Source organism: Muscardinus avellanarius (genome assembly GCF_963383645.1).
Source record: "Muscardinus avellanarius genome assembly, chromosome: 14".
Classification (NCBI taxonomy): domain Eukaryota; kingdom Metazoa; phylum Chordata; class Mammalia; order Rodentia; family Gliridae; genus Muscardinus; species Muscardinus avellanarius.
The window spans coordinates 13,456,986-13,474,324 of NC_137800.1; the positions used below are offsets into that span (position 1 = coordinate 13,456,986).

Here is a 17,339-nt window from a genome sequence, read left to right on the forward strand (position 1 = left end):
AATGTTATGAAAAAATGTACATGTTTATACAAGGCAGGTTGTGGCAGGACACTGGGGGTTCTCCCCCTGGGTGGCCCTAGGAGGAGGGCTGAGTCTCAGACCCTGGGGTCCGTCTCCTTCCTCCCCTTCCCAGCCAGCCCCAGGAACCAGCAGCGCCCTGCCCTAGCGAGTGCACGCACACCCCACTCCCTGGGGAAGTAGCTGGTTGACCTTTGCCATTTTCCCCACACCCCTGGAAGGAGCCAGGATCAGCCAGGCCCTCTCCCTTGCAGTTGTTCGCCCCTCTGGGCCAGACCAAAGGGACGCTGCTCTGTACAGGTAGAGTCCAGGAGGTGTCAGCTCATCATGTCATTGCTATTCACGCCGTAAGTGGAATTCTTCATCGAATCGTTGACTTCCCGACGAAATGCTGACAGGTTCTGGGTGAACCTGAGGAGAGGATGCATGTGGGTTGGGAAGAGGGTGATAGGGAAAGATCTTTGATTAAAAAAAAATTTTAAAGCTGAAAAGTGAGAGAAGTAGCTACTGAGAATTAGAACACCAGAATTGATAGGTTCTGTTTCTAGACAGTTAACTTTAGTCCTAAGAGAAAGTTGACTTAGTCTCTCCCCCCTTTCTACCTGGTGACTCGATAGCAACCTAGAGATCTGGGGCCCGGAAGGCCGCCTTGGGCCCACACAGGATTGAAGGACATCACTGACAGAGGTGGGAAGTGAGGGTAGTAAGAAGAGGACGCTATCTTGTTTCATAATGCCAAGAGACCAGTGGTACAGAGCTGTGCTGTTCAATATGGCAGCTGCTAACCACATACAGCCAGTGAGCACTTCATCTGTTGTCAGTGTGACTGAAAGCTAGATTAAATCAATAAAATTTAAAATTCAGTTCTCCAATCACTCTTTAACTTTAAATTAAAACACCTTAAAGCTGGGCACTTGTAATCCCAGCATTTGGGAGGCTGAGACAGGAGGATGGTGGTTCTCAGCCAGCCTCAGCTATTTAGTGAGATCCTCCGCAACTCAGTGAGACCCTGTTTCAAAAATAAAGAGCTGGACATGGTGGCAGACACCTGTAATCCCAGCATTCAGGAGGCGGAGACCGGAGGATCGCAGTTCACGGACAGCCTCAGCTACTTAGCAAGGCCCTCTGCAACTCAGTGAGACTCTGTTTCAAATAATAAAAAGACTAAAAAATAGGACCGGGGGTATAGCTTGGTGGTAGAATGCTCCTGGGTTCCATCCTCAATACCACAAAAAACACCTTAATTAAAATTAATTAAAAAACCCAGATATGAAATTCAATTATTAGAAAACTGCTAAGTATGTTTGGAACAACCTGGGTTGGGAATCTACTATAAATTTATGAAACCTATAATGAAGGATTTCCGTTTTTTTCTTTTGTGGTACTAGGGATTAAACCCAGAGCTATACCCCTAGCCCGATTTCCTTCCTTCCTTCCTTCCTTCCTTCCTTCCTTCCTTCCTTCCTTCCTTCCTTCCTTCCTTCCTTCCTCCCTCCCTCCCTCCCTCCCTCCCTCCCTCCCTTCTCCTTCATTTCCTTCCTTCCCTCCCTCCTTTCTTTCTAGGTCTGGGGATGGAACCCAGGGGCATTCTACCTCCAAGCTACATCTCCTGCCCTATATTTTTTATTCTTTATTTTGAAACAGGGTCTCACTTAGTTGGGGAGGGCCTCACTAAGTGGCTGAGGCTGTCCATGAACCACGATCCTCTGGTTTCATCCTCCCAAATGCTGGGATTACAAGCGTATGCCATTTTATTTCTTATTTGGAAACAAGGTCTGGCTAGTTTGCTGAGAGTATTTGCTGAGGCAGGCCTTGAACCAGCGTTCCTTCTGTCTCAGTCTCCCAAGTATAGGGATTACGGGGATGCGCCACCACGCCCTGCTCAATTAATTAAAGATTTCTAATGAAAATTTAGCATTAGAATTGAAGTGTCCCATTACTATAAAGCACATAAGATTTTGATGACTTAGTACAATAAACAATGTTAAAATTCTTAATTTTAAAGTATTGATTATGCTGGGAATGGTGTTGCACACTTGTAATCCCAGCATTTGGGAGGCTGAAACAGGAGGATGGCAGGTTTGTGGTCAGCCTCAGCTACTTAGGCCCTTCGCAACACAGTGAGACCCTGTTTCAAAATAAAGAATAAAAAATAGGGCTGGGGAGTGTAGCTCAGAGATAGAATACTCCTGGCTTCGATCTCCAATACAATGAAAAAATTGTATTGATTATATCTTGACAATGTTTTAGGTAAACTGGGTTATATAAATTATATAATTTTTTTCTTTTTGTAGCACTGGGGATAGAACCCAGGGGCATTCTACCTCTGAGCTACACCCCCAAGCCCTATTTTTTTTCTTTCTTTCTTTATTTTTTTGGGTGGTACTGGGGTTCCTGGAAACCCTTCTGCCTCCGGGCTACACTCCCAGACCTATTTTATACTTTTTTTTATTTTTGGAAGCAGGGCCTCCTAAGCCAGCGTGGCTGTCTTCGAACCTTGCGCGATCCTCCTGTCTCCGTCTCCCAAGTGCGGGGATTACAAGCGTGCGCCACCATGCCCGGCTTATTCTTCATTTTTGAAACAGAGTCTCACTGAGTTGCAAAGGGCCTCGCTAAGTAGTGGTTGAGGCTGTCTGAGAAGTGTGATCCTTCTGTCTCAGCTTCCCAAATGCTGGGATTGCAAGTGTGTGCCACCACGCCTGGCTAATATAATCATTAATAATGAGTTTTGCCTGGGTTTTTCTGGTATTCAGGATTGAATCTAAGGGCATTCTACCTCCAAGCAACACTCCTAGCTCTTTTGATTTAGGAACAGGGTGATCCTCCAGTCTCAGCCTCCCATGTATGGGGATTATATAGGCACTAGCCAGAATGTTTAGCTTTTTTAATTTTTAAAAATGTGGCTAAGAAATTGAAATTACACATATGGCTTGCTTTTGGACAGTGCTGCTTTAGGTGGCCTTCAAATATGCATGTATAGAAACTTTTAAGGAAATGCCCTTGTTTCAATGATTTAAGAAATACCAATTGCCACGATTTCAAGATTTCTCGGCAGGCCCTCTGCACTCACCTGTCTCTGTTTTTTGTTAGAAGATTCCGCTCAATGCCTTCCATCAGGTTTTCAAAACACAAATGCATGGCCTGCTGCTTCTCCGGTGGCTGGCTATTGACGATACTGTTCCTTAGGTCAGAAAAATACTGTGGGGCAAGGAGTGAAACAGAAAATAAGGTGGGGAGGCAGACTGGCCTCGTCATCTACAGGAGGAAGCATGTTCTTTAGGAGAATGGAATATGCTAACTACTAAGACTGGATGCGTTTTAAAGTCCAGGCAGACACTCGCAGGACAGTAGCTCTTCATTCTACCTAAGTTGCTGAGGCTGGCCTTGAAGCTGCAATCCTCCTGTCTCAAGCCCAAGTGCTGACTTTCCTTATACTAGGGATTGAAGCCAGGGTGTTCTACCACTGAGCTATAGTCCCAGCCCTTTTTTATTTTGAAACAGGTCTCACTAAGCTGCCTAGGCTAATCTCAAACTTGGAGTCCTCCTGCCTCAGCCACCCAAGCAGCTGGGATCCTAGGAGTGTGCTGGCTACAAAGCAGTACTTTTTAATTTGTAAGCATTCTATGGGTCTTTGGCTCCAGACCCCTCTTTATGAGAATCTCAAGACTTGTTTATGGCAGAGCTGGAACTAGAATTTGGGTCGTAGGTGGTGATATCCAGCTACATTTTTCCTTGTAAAGGAGTTCTCTTAATAATCAGGGAAATACCTTCCCACCTTTTTACCCTTTGTCTGAAATGCCACATGTGTTGACTTCTAACAGGTGAGCTGATAAGAAGGCAGGTTCAGTAAATAGCCATCTTCCCCAATTTGCCATCCTGGGGCATTACTATGGGCTTTTTTTTTTGCACTGGGGATTGAACCCAGAGACATTCTATTTTCGAGAGATACATCCTTAGCCCTTTTTATTTTGCAACAGGTCTTGCTAAGTTATTGAGACTTGCCTTGCATCTGTGATCCTTCTATCTCAGCTTCCTAAGTACTGGAATTATGGGTGTGTGCCACTATACCCATGTTCTATAAACCTTTATTTATTTTGCGGTGCTGGAGATTGAACCCAGGGTCTCACACATGTGAGCGAGGCAAGGGTTTTCCCACTGAGCTACATCTCCAGTCATCTTTTTTATTTTAAGACACATTCTTGCTAGGCTCCCCAGGCTGGCCTTGAACTTGTGATACGTCCATCTCATCTCCTGAGTAGCCGGGATTGTAGGTATGTGCCTGCCACCACTCCTGGCTTTCTGTAATCCCTTCTCATAGTGCCTGGGACGTGACAGCCAAATGTGCGCTTACTGCCACCTCTGGCTCGGCACCAGGAAGCTGGCTCTCTTACCTTTTCATTAAGTAGTATTAAGCCAAGTAGGGGTCGGGACATGGACCACTGGTTCCTACAATCTTCAAAGATGATGATGTTCAGCACCGTGGACAGCATCTGTAAATGGAGAATCTGGGGCAGTGACCTAGTGTCAAGGTTAAGACAACAGATTCCAAGTAGAGGAACAGAGAGAATATTGTTGGATTGAAAGGTTTTTACGTGAGAGTAAACCAGAAAAATATTTTGTGAAGCTTCATTTTTTCCTTCTATTTTAGTGTAGGTTTTTCTTCCAAGATATTTCTTTTCCTGTTATCAATGGACCTCTCCAGTTCACCCTGACTTGTGGAGAATGGGACAGGGTCAAGTAAACAAATTCCAGTAGGCAAAACCACCTTGCATATGACACTTTGGATATGACAGAGTTGTGAATTATTTCAATGCTATTCAGAGAACAATGGACAATGGTGAGATTAGCTAAGGTATTACTAGCTTAAATATAAATAATTCTACTGACCTCTCAGTTCCATGTCCATTTCAGTATTACATTTCTGCAAGTGGCTTCAAATCCTATTTTGTTACATACAGGTGGAATACGCACAGGCGTATGGTTTGATCTCTGTGTGGTCAGTTCCTGGCCTGCTTTGCAATGGGAGCAGAAGCCGTACGAGTGCTGAACACTGCAAAGTCACACTCCATGTTTGAGAACAGGAACCAAAGTAGTTCCAGGGAAAGATCATGCTCTTGAGATAAGGACAAGGAACAGGGGTGGTGCCATTCAGAAGAACACTTTGGAACCCGAGTTTCCTAATCTAATGATGACTCAGAAAACTCAAAATTCACTACAATTTTGGGACATGAACTGATGAGATGATAGTTATGCACATCATCTTGCTTGGCCTCCCCTCTCCTGCTGAGGTTCTTCCTACTGCAGGACAGCCCACTGCTGCCTCTAAGCCCAGGAGTGTCCTCACCTGTTGGATCATCTCTGGATGCTGCTGCATTATATGCAGAAAGCGGTCACTCTCCTGGTTCAGGGGAGTCGTTCTCTTTTTGGTGCTTCGCGACAGCTGCTTGAAGAGATATGTCACGATGTGGTCCAAGCAGGAGCAGCAACCTGTGCATACCATGGTGTCTGGAAGAGAGCAGGGATGCTGAGCTGCTGATGGTGACTTGGTAGACATGGCTCAGCCGTGGCTGAGGCCCCATCAGAGTACCAGCAGGTGGGTGGCTGTGGCCACTTCAACCAAAGCCACTGCTCAGGATGCTTCTCATTAACCTTTTCCTTATCATACAGCAAGGGCCAAGGTTTAAGTCTGTTTTTAAACCCCAGGCAATTGCTCTGCTACTGAATTCCATCCTCAGCTCTTTTTGTTATTTTGAGACAGGGTCTCACTAAGATGCCCAGGCTGTCTTTAAACTTGTAATTCTCCTTCCTTTGCTTGCTTGCCTGCCTTCTTTCCTTTCTTTTTTTTTTTTTTTGGTACTGAGGATTGAACTCAGGGACATTCTACCTCTGAGCTACACCCCCAGCCCTATGTTTATTTTTATTTTGAAACAAGGTCTCACTAGGTTGACGAAAGTCTTACTATTTGCTGAGGCTGTCCTCAAACCTGTGATCCTATCTCAGTCTTCCAAGTACTGGGATTTCAAGCGTGCGCCACCATACTTCCATTTTAATAGGTATTATATATGTGTGTGCCACTGTGCCTGAATCAATTTCTAAGTTTGAAACAGTGTGTGACAGATAATTCACAAGACAACCAAAGTCATTCTGTAGAGATATACAATATCATCATTCTGCAGCTGATTTAATCTTATTTCTGTTTTACTCAGCCAGATAGAAAAACATATTTATTCCATGAATGTACACACGAGGAATTTCTGAAGTTCCTGGAAGGTAGTTTAGAAACAAAGAAATAGACAGGGACCAATGAACCAGGACAGAAATGCCCATGGGGCTGGCCATGTGGACTTTCACTGGACAGCCCACATGCCGAATGAGGCTACGAGTGCCCTCCTGATCCTCACCTTTGCTCTGTCTACCTCTTCAGCTTCCCCTCATCCCTCTCTAACTTCTGCATTAGTGCATGGCCACGTGGGTTTCCTCATTCCTTCTTGCCAACAGGTGGCACTGTGTGCTGTTCCTGCTACTATGAGTCTGGGCAACACCTGTCCAGCTTTTACGCATATGCTTTGATGCCAAGCACTCTAGTCAGCCCACCCTGACTTCACCTTCTCAAAACTAAGAGCTTAGGCATTCTTCCTGAAGGCTTGCACAGCGCTTTGTACTCACTCCTATCCCAGTGTGCAAGGAGTAAATATGATGGTAGGTGTCTACTGTGTGTCTGTTTCATCTACCAGATACATATACTTAATTACTAAGTGCCTCATATAGTGCTTGGAACTTAAGAGAGGATTAATAAATACTCACTGAATAGAAGATACCATGAATATTTACTCTGTTGTTTGGCACAAACAACAAAGCATTATTCTTTTAGACACTGGCAAGGGTAATAGTCTCCGTCTGTTTAGTTAAGTGGTGCAAACCAGCCAACCCATATGCTTACCAAGTGCAGTAAGTCCTTCAGAAATGGAAGAGAGAATATACATGATAACATGAGGTTCCAGGCTTGCAATAAAATTCATATGGTCCTGGGTCAGGACTTCCAGTAGTGAGTAGTAAGACTGGCTGAGCTTGGGGTAATCCTGTGGTAGAGGAAGACGAAAATCAGCCTAGGCATTGTTTACTTCAGCATGAAGGAAGAAGGCCTTAAATAAGCCGGGCTTGGTGGCATGTGCCTGTGATCCTAGGACTTGGAAGGCTGAGACAGGAGGATTGCAGGTTTGAGGACAGCCTCAGCAACCTACCAAGACCCTGTTTCCAAACAAAATAGATAAAAAAAGGCTGAGGGTATACCTTGGAGGTAGACTGGCCCTGGGTTCAACCCCAAGTACCACCAAAAACAAAACAAAAGCCAAAGCAAAGATATTAAATAAAATAGAAGAGCGTGATGGCGTATGCTTGTAATCCTAGCACTTGGAAGGCAGAGAAAGTAGGATCACAGATCTGCCTCTAGCCTCAGCTATTTAGGCCCTCCAAACTTAGTGAGTCACTGCTTCAAAAAGATAGCGCTGGGGGTATAGCTCGGAGGTAGAATGTCGCAGGGTTCAATTCCCAGTACTCAAAACAAACAAACAAACAAACAAAAAACCTGCCTTTGCTTTTGGATTCAATTCCTAGTACCACATACATGGAGTCATGGTCTCAGGTTAAATAAAAACAAACAAAAAACCATAATGAGGGGCAAGATGCTTCCAATGAGGCTCCAGGCTTACCAGGAGATCACTGTGGGGAATGGAGAGGAGCAGCTTAATGAAGGTCTGTAGAGCATTGTCAAGGGCGTCGTCTCCATAGAGACGAAAGACTCCAAGATTGACGTAACTCCCACTGAGAGCAGCCTTCAGCATGGAGAAGCAGATGGAGATGCCCTTGAGCTTCAGGGCATAGACCTGATCCTTTGGGACCTCGCCTAATGTCAGGATGCGATTGCCTGAGTGGACATATAAGACAAATATTTAATCAACCGCATTGATTGGTAGCTTCTATACCAACCCAACCTTCCTCCAAAGATATACCACTGTAGCAGGCCCTTGGTAGCAGCTGGCGCCCTAATTCACATGTATGAAGAACATAAATGCTGTCTGGCTACTGCCAGGCTAAACTGAAGCCACACACTGCTGACGGCGAGGTGCTGAGCCAGATTCCCTTCTAGGGCTGTGCTCCTTTAAAGCGCTTACCATACATCGTTATCATCTTGCTGGTTTCTCGGAAAAGTAAGATGCCATTGGGGGAAGAAACATCAAACTGGAGCCGCTGAGATCTGGGCAGAGAATACAGAAGAAGAAAAAGTCAAAGGTGCTTTCTTGGTGTACCTGGGGTGATTCTGCATTAGGGATTGATTAGAGACTGCCTATCCCAGTATGGGAATACCAAGTTAGCTAGAGGTATTTAACCAATGACTGGTTACATTTTGAAGCCCAATATGCTAGATTCATGCTTCTGCTACTCAAATTGAAAACACTTTTAAAAAACAATGGAAAGGGCTGGGATGTAGCTCTCAATGGTAGATCAGCTGCCTAGCATGCATGAGGCTGGGGCTCATCCCCAGCACTGGGGGGAAAAGAAAGAATAAAAGGAGGCAGCAGATGAAATTATTCATAAAATTCTCAATTTTATTTGAAGTATAGCTTTTTCTTTTATTTATGTTTTCTGTGGTACTGGGAATTGAACCCAGGGGCATTCTTTCTCCTCTGAGCTACACACTCAGTCCTTCCTCCCTTCTTTTTTTTTTTTTTTGCAGTAATGGGGATTGAACCCAGGGGTAGTCTACCTCCTAGCTACATCCCCAGCTCTATTTTTTATTCTTTCTTTTGTTCTCTCTTTCGCTTTCTTTCTTACAACTGAAGATTGAACCCAGGGGCATTCTACTTTCTCTGAGCTACAACCCCAGCTATCTATCTATCTATCTATCTATCTATCTATTTATTTGGTACTGGGTTCCTGGAAACCCTCTACCTCTGGACTACACTCCCAGACCTATTTTTAAACTTTTTTATTTGGAAACAGGGTCTCTTAAGCCAGTGTGACTGCCCTCAAACCTGCACGGTCCTCCTGTCTCTGCCTCCCAAGCGCAGGGATTACAAGTGTGCGCCACCATGCCTGGCTTATTTTTTATTTTGAAACAGGGTCTCACTAAGTAGTTGAGGCTGTCTGGGAACGGAGATCCTCCTGTCTCAGCTCCCCAAATGCTGAGAGCACAAGCGTGCAGCACCACGCTTGGCTGAAGTATAGCCTTTTAATAGTCACTTCTTGATACTAATGCAGAGCCTTGCAGTCGTTAATTTATACCCAGGGTCATAGCTTCAATGGCAAGTGAAGAAGGTGCACAATCATTACCACTGTACAGGAGGCAAAGACCCAAAGAGACTTGGAATGCTGCGACCGAAGTTAGGAAGGAAGAAAAGCTTCTGAGTTCTGAGCTCTTGACTCTGTTCAGAGACCACAACACCTATTTCTTTGTCCGTTCTACTTTCTTTTTTCTTTTCTGGTCTGGGGGTTGAGCAAGCCTAGGGGCGGTCTACCATTGAGCTACATCCTCAGCCCTACTTTATTTGGAAACAGGGTCTCGCTAAGTTGTTGAGGCTGGCCTTGAACCTGTAATCCTCCTGTCTCAGCCTCCCAAGTGCTGGGACTACAAGCATGTGCCACTGTGCCTGGCTAATGTGTGAATGATTCCTGACTATAAGAATCACTGGGGAGGTTATGGTCTGAGAATTCCCTACTCCATCACCAAGGTAGTTTTAAATACTGATTCTTTCAGAGTGTCATGAGGGACAGATGCACATACCTCATATTCTAGCAAGGCTTAGATGCTTTCCATATATATATATATATATATATATATATATTTATTGTGGTACTGGGGATGGAACCCAGGGGCCTTCTACCTCCAGGCTATAATCCCAGACCTATTTTATATTTTGTTTGGAAACAGAATCTAAGTTGCTGAGAACCTCCCTAAATAGCTGAAGCTGAGCTGGGTGTGGTAGTGCACACTTGTAATCCCCGCGCTTGGGAGGCGGAGACAGGAGGATTGAGCAGGTTCGAAACCAGCCTTGCTGGCTTAAGAGACCCTGTTGCAAAAAAAAAAAAAAAAAAAAAAAAAAGAATAAAAAAATAGGACTGGGGTGTAGCTCAGAGGTAAAATGCCCCTGTACCAAAAAAAGTCTCACTAAATTGCTGAGGGCCTCACTAAGTTGCTGAGACTGGTCTCAAACCTGCAATCCTGTGTCAGCCTCCCAAAGACTGGAATTACAAGTGTGCACCACCACACCTAACTTGTCATTTTTTATAAAAGTAAGTCTTAGCTGGGCATTGTGGTGCACACTTGTAATTCCAGTACTTGGAAGGCTGAGATAGGAGGATTATGGAGTCACAGCCAGCCTTAGCTACTTAGTGAGACCTTGTTCCAAAATAAAGAATAAAAAATAGGTGTGGGGGTATAGCTCAGAGGTAGAATGCCCCTGGACTCAATCTCCAGTACCTTAAAAAAAAAAAAAAAAAAAAAAAAAGTAAGTCTATTGATCCACTTTAGCTCACCTTTCTAAAAGAAAGAATATTTAGCTGGGCATGGTGGCGTGCACCTGTAATCCCAGTACTTGGGAGACTGAAACAGGAGGATCCCAGGGAACAGCCTCAGTAACTTAAGTGAGACTCTCAGCAATCTGCAAGAGCCTGTTTCGAAAACAAAAAATAAAAAGGGCTTGCTGTGTAGCTTGGAGGTAAAGCACCCCTGGGTTAAATCCCTAGTACCACACACACAAACACAAACACAAACAAAAACTAAGAGTAATTTAAAATATTTCATATCTTTCTCTATTTTCTCTACTCTGAAATGTGCAAGATAAGGCATCACTACTATAAGTTAACTTTTATTTCTGTGGGCAGGAAAAAAAGAATCTTGGTTGCCAAACCCCACCCAAAATTGAGATTCTTAAGACTCTAATAGGTGACTTATTTCCTGCAGGCAGCTATGACTTTGTGTGGCTGGGCATGTTCTTTTTTCAAACAAAGGCACAAAGTTTTAGCGATTTAAAAAAAAATTTTTTTTTTTGGTGGTACTGGGAATGAAACCCAGAGGCATTCCACCTCTGAGCTACAGCCCCAGCCTGATTTTGAAACAGGATCTCACTAAGTTGCAGAAGGCCTCACTAAGTAGTTGAGGCTGTCTGTGAACCACAATACTCCTGTCTCAGCCTCCCAAATGCTGAGATCACAAGTGTGCGCCACCACGCCCAGCTTGAGATTTTCAAACTTAACAGCGCTACATCTTATCTCCCACAATCTGCCCAAAGCAGTGCATAAAGCAAATTCTTTCAGGGCTTCTGGACAGAAGAGCAGCTGTGCCCTTGAACATCTTCTTGCTGCTTACCTATTATGAACAAGCTCAGCCATCAGCTTGAGCACAGGCGTGGTACAGGCTGGGTCATGGTACCAGAGCTCAATTGCCCGTTGGAGGATTGGCATGTATGATGGATATCTGTAAACAGGAAGCTAAGGAAGAACTTCCAAACCCAGAAAGATACAGAATTTGAAATAATTTCTCAGCACCAGCCATGCACAAGCTCAAACTATAGTTGTCTTCTTTTCTGTCTCTTGCTTGCCTACCTAGGATCTTTCTACATAGAAAATGCTAAAGTGATTTTATGTCCTTTAACCTGCAACAGGCATCTAATAATAAATCTTAATTTATACAGTGCCTTTCTTTCTGTGAGCACAATGTATTTTATATTTTTATTATTCCTTTACCACTTCTATGAATGATAGGGGACTGGCTATTTTCCTTGCATAAATATCAGAGGAATAGAGGCAGATTTAAAATAATCTGTTCAAGGTTATGAAATCGGTTAAATTAGACTCCCCAATTCCTAAAAGTTGTTTTTTAGTTTCTAATTTTCTTTTTTAAATTTTTTAAATTGCAGTACTGGGGATTGAACCCAAAGGCATTCTACCTCCAAGCCACACCTCCAGCCCTGTTTTTTATTCTTTATTTTGATACAGGGTCTCACTAAGTTGCAGAGGGCCTCACTAAACAGCGGAGGCTGGCCATCAATCTGCAATCCTATTGTTTTAGCTTCCCAAGTACTGGGATTACAAGCTTGTGCCACCAGGCCCAGCTTTTTTTTTTTTTTTTAAAGTAGATTGAAATATCTCTCTTTTCTCAGTGTACATGTACCAGTTCCACAGCAGTATTCAGTTCAACAGGCATTTATGTACCTGAGACCCAAAAGAGAAACTGGGCCATTACCACATTCACATCCTAATCTTGGGAACATTATGCCATTAGCCCCTATGCAGTGGCACCTTACAGGCCGTAGGGGAGATCTTATGGGTAACTAACTTCCTCTCTCACTGTGCCTCCTTCCCTGACCCTCCCCACGATGACCCCATCACCCAGCCGCACTCCAGTTAAGGCTTCTATAGCACAATACTAGTTTGAGTGAGGATACATCCATTCAAACAGCATCATGAAGCTGGTCTTGGCATTGAAGGCGAAAGCTATCCCTCTCAGGTCTCTCACTAGGCCAACTAGAGTTCGCTGTAGTAGAAGGAAAAAATATGTTAAAATAGAAGAAAAGCCAAATCTATAACCGTCTAATGGAGATTTCATACATCTTGTAATCAAATTCTTCCTCCCACAAATATTCTTCCCTGAATCAATCTCTTCCACTCTAGAATGGAATTGGAATCTTTTCACTTGGAAACAGTTCTGTAAAGCTTGTTACATAGGTTGAGAATTCTTCATATAAAAATCTGAAATTGGAAATGCTCCAAAATCCAAAGTTTTAAAAAATCTGCTTATTGGAGCAGTATAATTTTCCATCATAGTGAGATTCAAAGTGATATTCTCAACCATGCACGCAACACACGGTGTATTTCCCTCTGCATCCAGCCCGCTTCCCTCTTACCTCCCTGTAAAGTCAGTGAGGCCAGAGCGATACCCTCATATACAGACAGAACAATGCTTACACTCTTCCCTGCCTCAAGCCTTGCTCTTCCTTTTCCCACCTCCCTCAGAATCGGAAACTTTTGGGCATTGAATCAAAAATGCCTCTACAAGTAGAAACTTCTACATCAAAAAACTTTGTTTCATATAAGTTATTTTAACTATTGTATAAGATGGATATAAAACATAAATAAAATATTTTGGGCCCCATACCTAAGAGCTCTCTCCCTATATGTGTACACACACACACACACACACACACACACACACACACACACACACACGTGCAAATATCCCCTACCCCCCAAAAGTCCCAAATCTGAACTTCTTTTGGCTCAATCATTCCAGATAAGATCAGGGTATGTTGGTGCATTGCAATCCCAGTATGTGGGAAGCTGAGGCATGAGTATCACAGGTTTGGGGCTAGCCTCAGCAACTCAGTGACAGCCTCAGCAACTTGTTAAAAAAAAAAAAAAAAGAAAAAGAAAAAAGAAAAGCAAGCTGAGCATGGCAGTGCACAATTGTAATCCTAGTATTTGGGAGGTTGAGTCAGGAGGATCTCAAGTTTGTGGTGTGGCCAGCCTCAGCTATTTAAATGAGTCCCTTTGCAACTTGGTGAGACCGTTTCAAAATTAAGAACAAAACAGGGCTGGGTTGTAGCTCAGAGGTAGAATGCCCCTGGGTTCAATCCCCAGTATAAACAAACAAACAAACAAACAAACAAACAAACAAACAAACAAACGGGCTGGGAGTGTAGCTTAGAGGCAGAATTCCCTGGGCTCAATCCCCAGCACCAAACAAACAAAAAGAAAATAGAATGATTCTTGGTTTAGTAATAGTAAAAACAGAAGCTGATATGTTTTAAGATATAAAAGGGATAAATTAAATGTAAAATGTGGAAATGCAAAAAGCCTATTTAAGAAGAAAAGGGGGGCATGGTGGTGTACAAATGTAATCCTAATACTTGGGAGGCTGAGACAGGATTAAGGTTTGTAGTCAGCCTCAGCTACTTAGTGAGGCCCTCTGCAAATTACTGAGACCCTATTTCAAAATAAAGAATGAAAAACTGGGCTAGGAGGTAGAATGCCCTTGAGTTCAATTCCCAGTAAATACACAGAGAGGGGGAGGGAGGAGAGAGGGGGAAGAGAGAGTGAAATGTGTTTGGTGTGTGAGGGGAGAAGTAATTACCCTACCACAACCACACAAACAGAAAAACCATGGATTCTTGTCCTAAGCTAAGAATAAATATGCATAGCTTGGACAGTTGCTGAAGATTTAAAGAAGTTTATTAAAAAGATAGAAATACAGGAGATAGTTACAGCCTTGTGCCCGAGAGAAAGGCACAGGGGGGCAATTCGAATGGAAATACCGAAGAACTCCAGTATACTGAGTGTTTTTATCCAGACCAATTCTGCGGCAGGTCCTTTGATCTATCTCTAGCCCAGTCTCTGCTATCTCCAGCCAGATTTGCCCCGGAAGGGGGGAGGCTGTCCTCTGTCCTGCCTCCAAACACAGCAGCCCTCTACACCTCTTGTTCCATCCCCCAAGATGTATGAAATTGCTTCTCTGGGATCTGGGATTTCCTCCCATCCCTGGCTCTGGCTTTCTTTCCTTTTCTTTAGAAATGTAAATTACAAGTGCCTCCTTCCTGCCAATCCTGGTTTTTCTAGTACAAATGATAAATTTTTAAAATTGGAAATCTTTCCCAATACTGGTACATTAATACATTTTAAAACCTCTTCCCAATACTAGTACAAGAGGGAAAGGGAGAATAGAGGGAGGGAGAGGGAGAGGAGAGGAAGAGAGAGACCGAGACCTGTTATATATGACAGGATAAAGATCTGTGTGACCAATATGGTCCATGGCCAAGGAAGTTCTTTTGAGTAATTTTATTGGCTTTATATGGAGTCAATATGATGGGAAAGGAGCTGATATTCACGGATATTCCCTTTCCCCAGATAAGTTCTTGGTACTGGTTGATACTATAGCCTGTTAACAATGTTCCACACTGGCCCTCCTCCCTTTGCTTGAATAGTATCTGCCTTAGACTCTCCTTGAGAAAGTATAAGGGGAGAGAGGTAGACCAAGTGCTGCTGCTGACTGCTGTGATGATTTGAAGATGGAAAACTATGGGGCTTCTCAAAGATGGAAACAGGAGAATTTCCTGTTAGGTGAGACGTGGCCTGATTTCTGGCAATACCCCTGGCTACTGGGTGGCTCTTCTAGTTGGCTTTGGTGTCTGAGGAACTGCAAAAGGCACTGCCAATATTAATACCTTGGCACCCTCTGATTTAGCACAGGCATCCATAGGCCAGGAGAGCAGGCATGTGTAAAGTAAAAAGATGAGGAAAGCAACAATCACAAATGACAGTGCTGAGCCAGAAACTAAGAACTAAGCCGGGCATGGAGGCACACGCTTGTAATCCCAGCATTCGGGAGGCTGAGCCCGGAGGATCATGGTTCACGGACAGCCTCAGCTACTTAGTGAGGCCCTTTGTGAACGCAGTGAGACCCTGTTTTAAAATAAAGAATGAAAATTAGGGCAGAGGGTGTAGCTCAGAGGTAGAATGCCACTGAATTCCATCCCGACACACACCAAACAAAAATAGAAATCAAGAACTAGAGAGAACTTGAGATTCTGTTCATCTGGAAATTCAAAAACAAAATCTTCATGAAAATGGGAAGTTACAAAGAACTAAAAGATTCTGGAAATGTTAAGTATTAAAACTTGTGGATGTTACAGAAGTTACAACACTACAAGAACCACACGCCTGCCCTGACCGCGTGTGTGGGAAGGACAGACGGCGCAGACTGCTGTAGAGGCCCAGGCAGTGGGAGCGCCCTGCGCCCAGCAAGCTACCACCCACTTGGGCAGTCACTGAGCCTCACTAAGATTTCTGTGTGTGAGGACATTTTGGGTCGTTGGTTATTAATATTATTTGACATTCCTCTCTTGGGGCATTATAATAGGCTGGGGAAATCCAATAGGCTTGTCCCAGTGTAGAGATAAGAGGAGGAAACTGGTGGGTTCTAGCTGAGAGTCAGCACAGCTGTCACAGGCCGGATGTGGCCACTGAGCTTTTTGAACCCTGCTGCTCTGGCTCCAAGCAGAGACACCAGATGGAAAATAAATATTCACTAATACATGGTGTACTGATTACATTTTTTTTGGTGGTACTGGGGTTCCTGGAAACCCTTCTACCTCTGGGCTAAACTCCCAGACCTATTTTATATTTTTATTTGGAAACAGGGTCTCTTAAGCCAGTGAGGCTGGCTTCAAACCTGTGTGATCCTCCTTCCTCAGCCTCCCAAGTGTGGGGAATGCAAGTGTGCACCACCATGCCCGGCTATTGATTACATTTTGAACCAGTATTATTCTGGATATACTGGATTAAATAAGTTATATTATTATTAAAAAACTTGTGGATTTTGATTTCATGACAATGTAGAAAGACCACTAAACTGTAGATGTAAATTATTTAAGATGGTAAGGTTTTTTTAACCACAACGAAAAAGAAAACAACTTGTGGAATAATATGCCTAAAGGCACTTATATAGTTTTAAACAATTTTATCAAGAAAAAAGGGCTGAAAAATTAAGAAGTTAGAACAGAATAATTCAAAGGAAAATACATGGTAATAAAGAAGAGAGTAGAAATGAATATTATATAAAAACATTAAAAAAAGAACTAAAACAAAGCCAAAAATGCTTTGTTTTTTGCAAAGACTAATAAAATTGACAAATCTCTGGCAGAACTGATGTAGAAAAAACAGTAAAAGTTATAAATGTTATTAAAAATGAAAGGGGATATAATTAAAGATATAGCAGTGATTAAAAGGAAGAAAACAATAAATAAACTCATACAAATATATCTGAAAACACAGATTAAGAAAATCCTAAGAACTCCTTAAGAATATACTTTAAACTTGTTACAGTAATACATGCCTGTAATCTCAGCAACTTGGGAGGCTGAGGAAGGAGGATTGCAAGTTCTAGGTCAGCCCTGGCAACTTAGCCAGACTCTGTCTCAATTAAAAAACAACAAAAAAAAAGGGCTGAGTTCAGTGGTAGAGGATCCCTGGATTTAATCCTCAGTACCATACATATACACTCAAGAAGTCTGTATTAGTTCTATTTCAAAATGCCAAGAGCCCAAGAGATTTAGTTAAGAGCTAACCATGCAGGCTGCAACAGGAGGATGGCAGGATCGCAGACAGCTTTATCTACTGAGGCCCTCTGTAACTTAGTGAGACCTTGTTTCAAAAAAAAGAGTAAAACAGGGCTGGGGTGTAGCTCGGAGGCAGAACGCCCCTGGGTTCCATCCTCAGTAACACACACGCCCAGACGCGCACACATGCCCCTCGTGGATAGTTTATGGAGA

General features: G+C 43.3%; 1 protein-coding gene across 2 annotated transcripts in view; it reads right to left on the reverse strand.

Moving 5' to 3' along the window:
* Nucleotides 1–335: 335 nt before the first annotated feature.
* Nucleotides 336–17,339, reverse strand: part of XPO7 (exportin 7) — a gene marked incomplete at both ends in the record, with an annotated part of 46,255 nt that continues 29,251 nt past the window's right edge. For both annotated transcript variants that reach the window (XM_080710862.1, XM_080710861.1), the window contains 9 exons: nucleotides 336–429; nucleotides 3,089–3,216; nucleotides 4,410–4,508; nucleotides 5,363–5,523; nucleotides 6,959–7,097; nucleotides 7,728–7,942; nucleotides 8,190–8,272; nucleotides 11,384–11,491; nucleotides 12,462–12,550. In XM_080710862.1, the coding sequence (XP_080566988.1) occupies nucleotides 336–429; nucleotides 3,089–3,216; nucleotides 4,410–4,508; nucleotides 5,363–5,523; nucleotides 6,959–7,097; nucleotides 7,728–7,942; nucleotides 8,190–8,272; nucleotides 11,384–11,491; nucleotides 12,462–12,550 (1,116 nt within the window). The remainder of the gene's footprint in view (nucleotides 430–3,088; nucleotides 3,217–4,409; nucleotides 4,509–5,362; nucleotides 5,524–6,958; nucleotides 7,098–7,727; nucleotides 7,943–8,189; nucleotides 8,273–11,383; nucleotides 11,492–12,461; nucleotides 12,551–17,339) is intronic.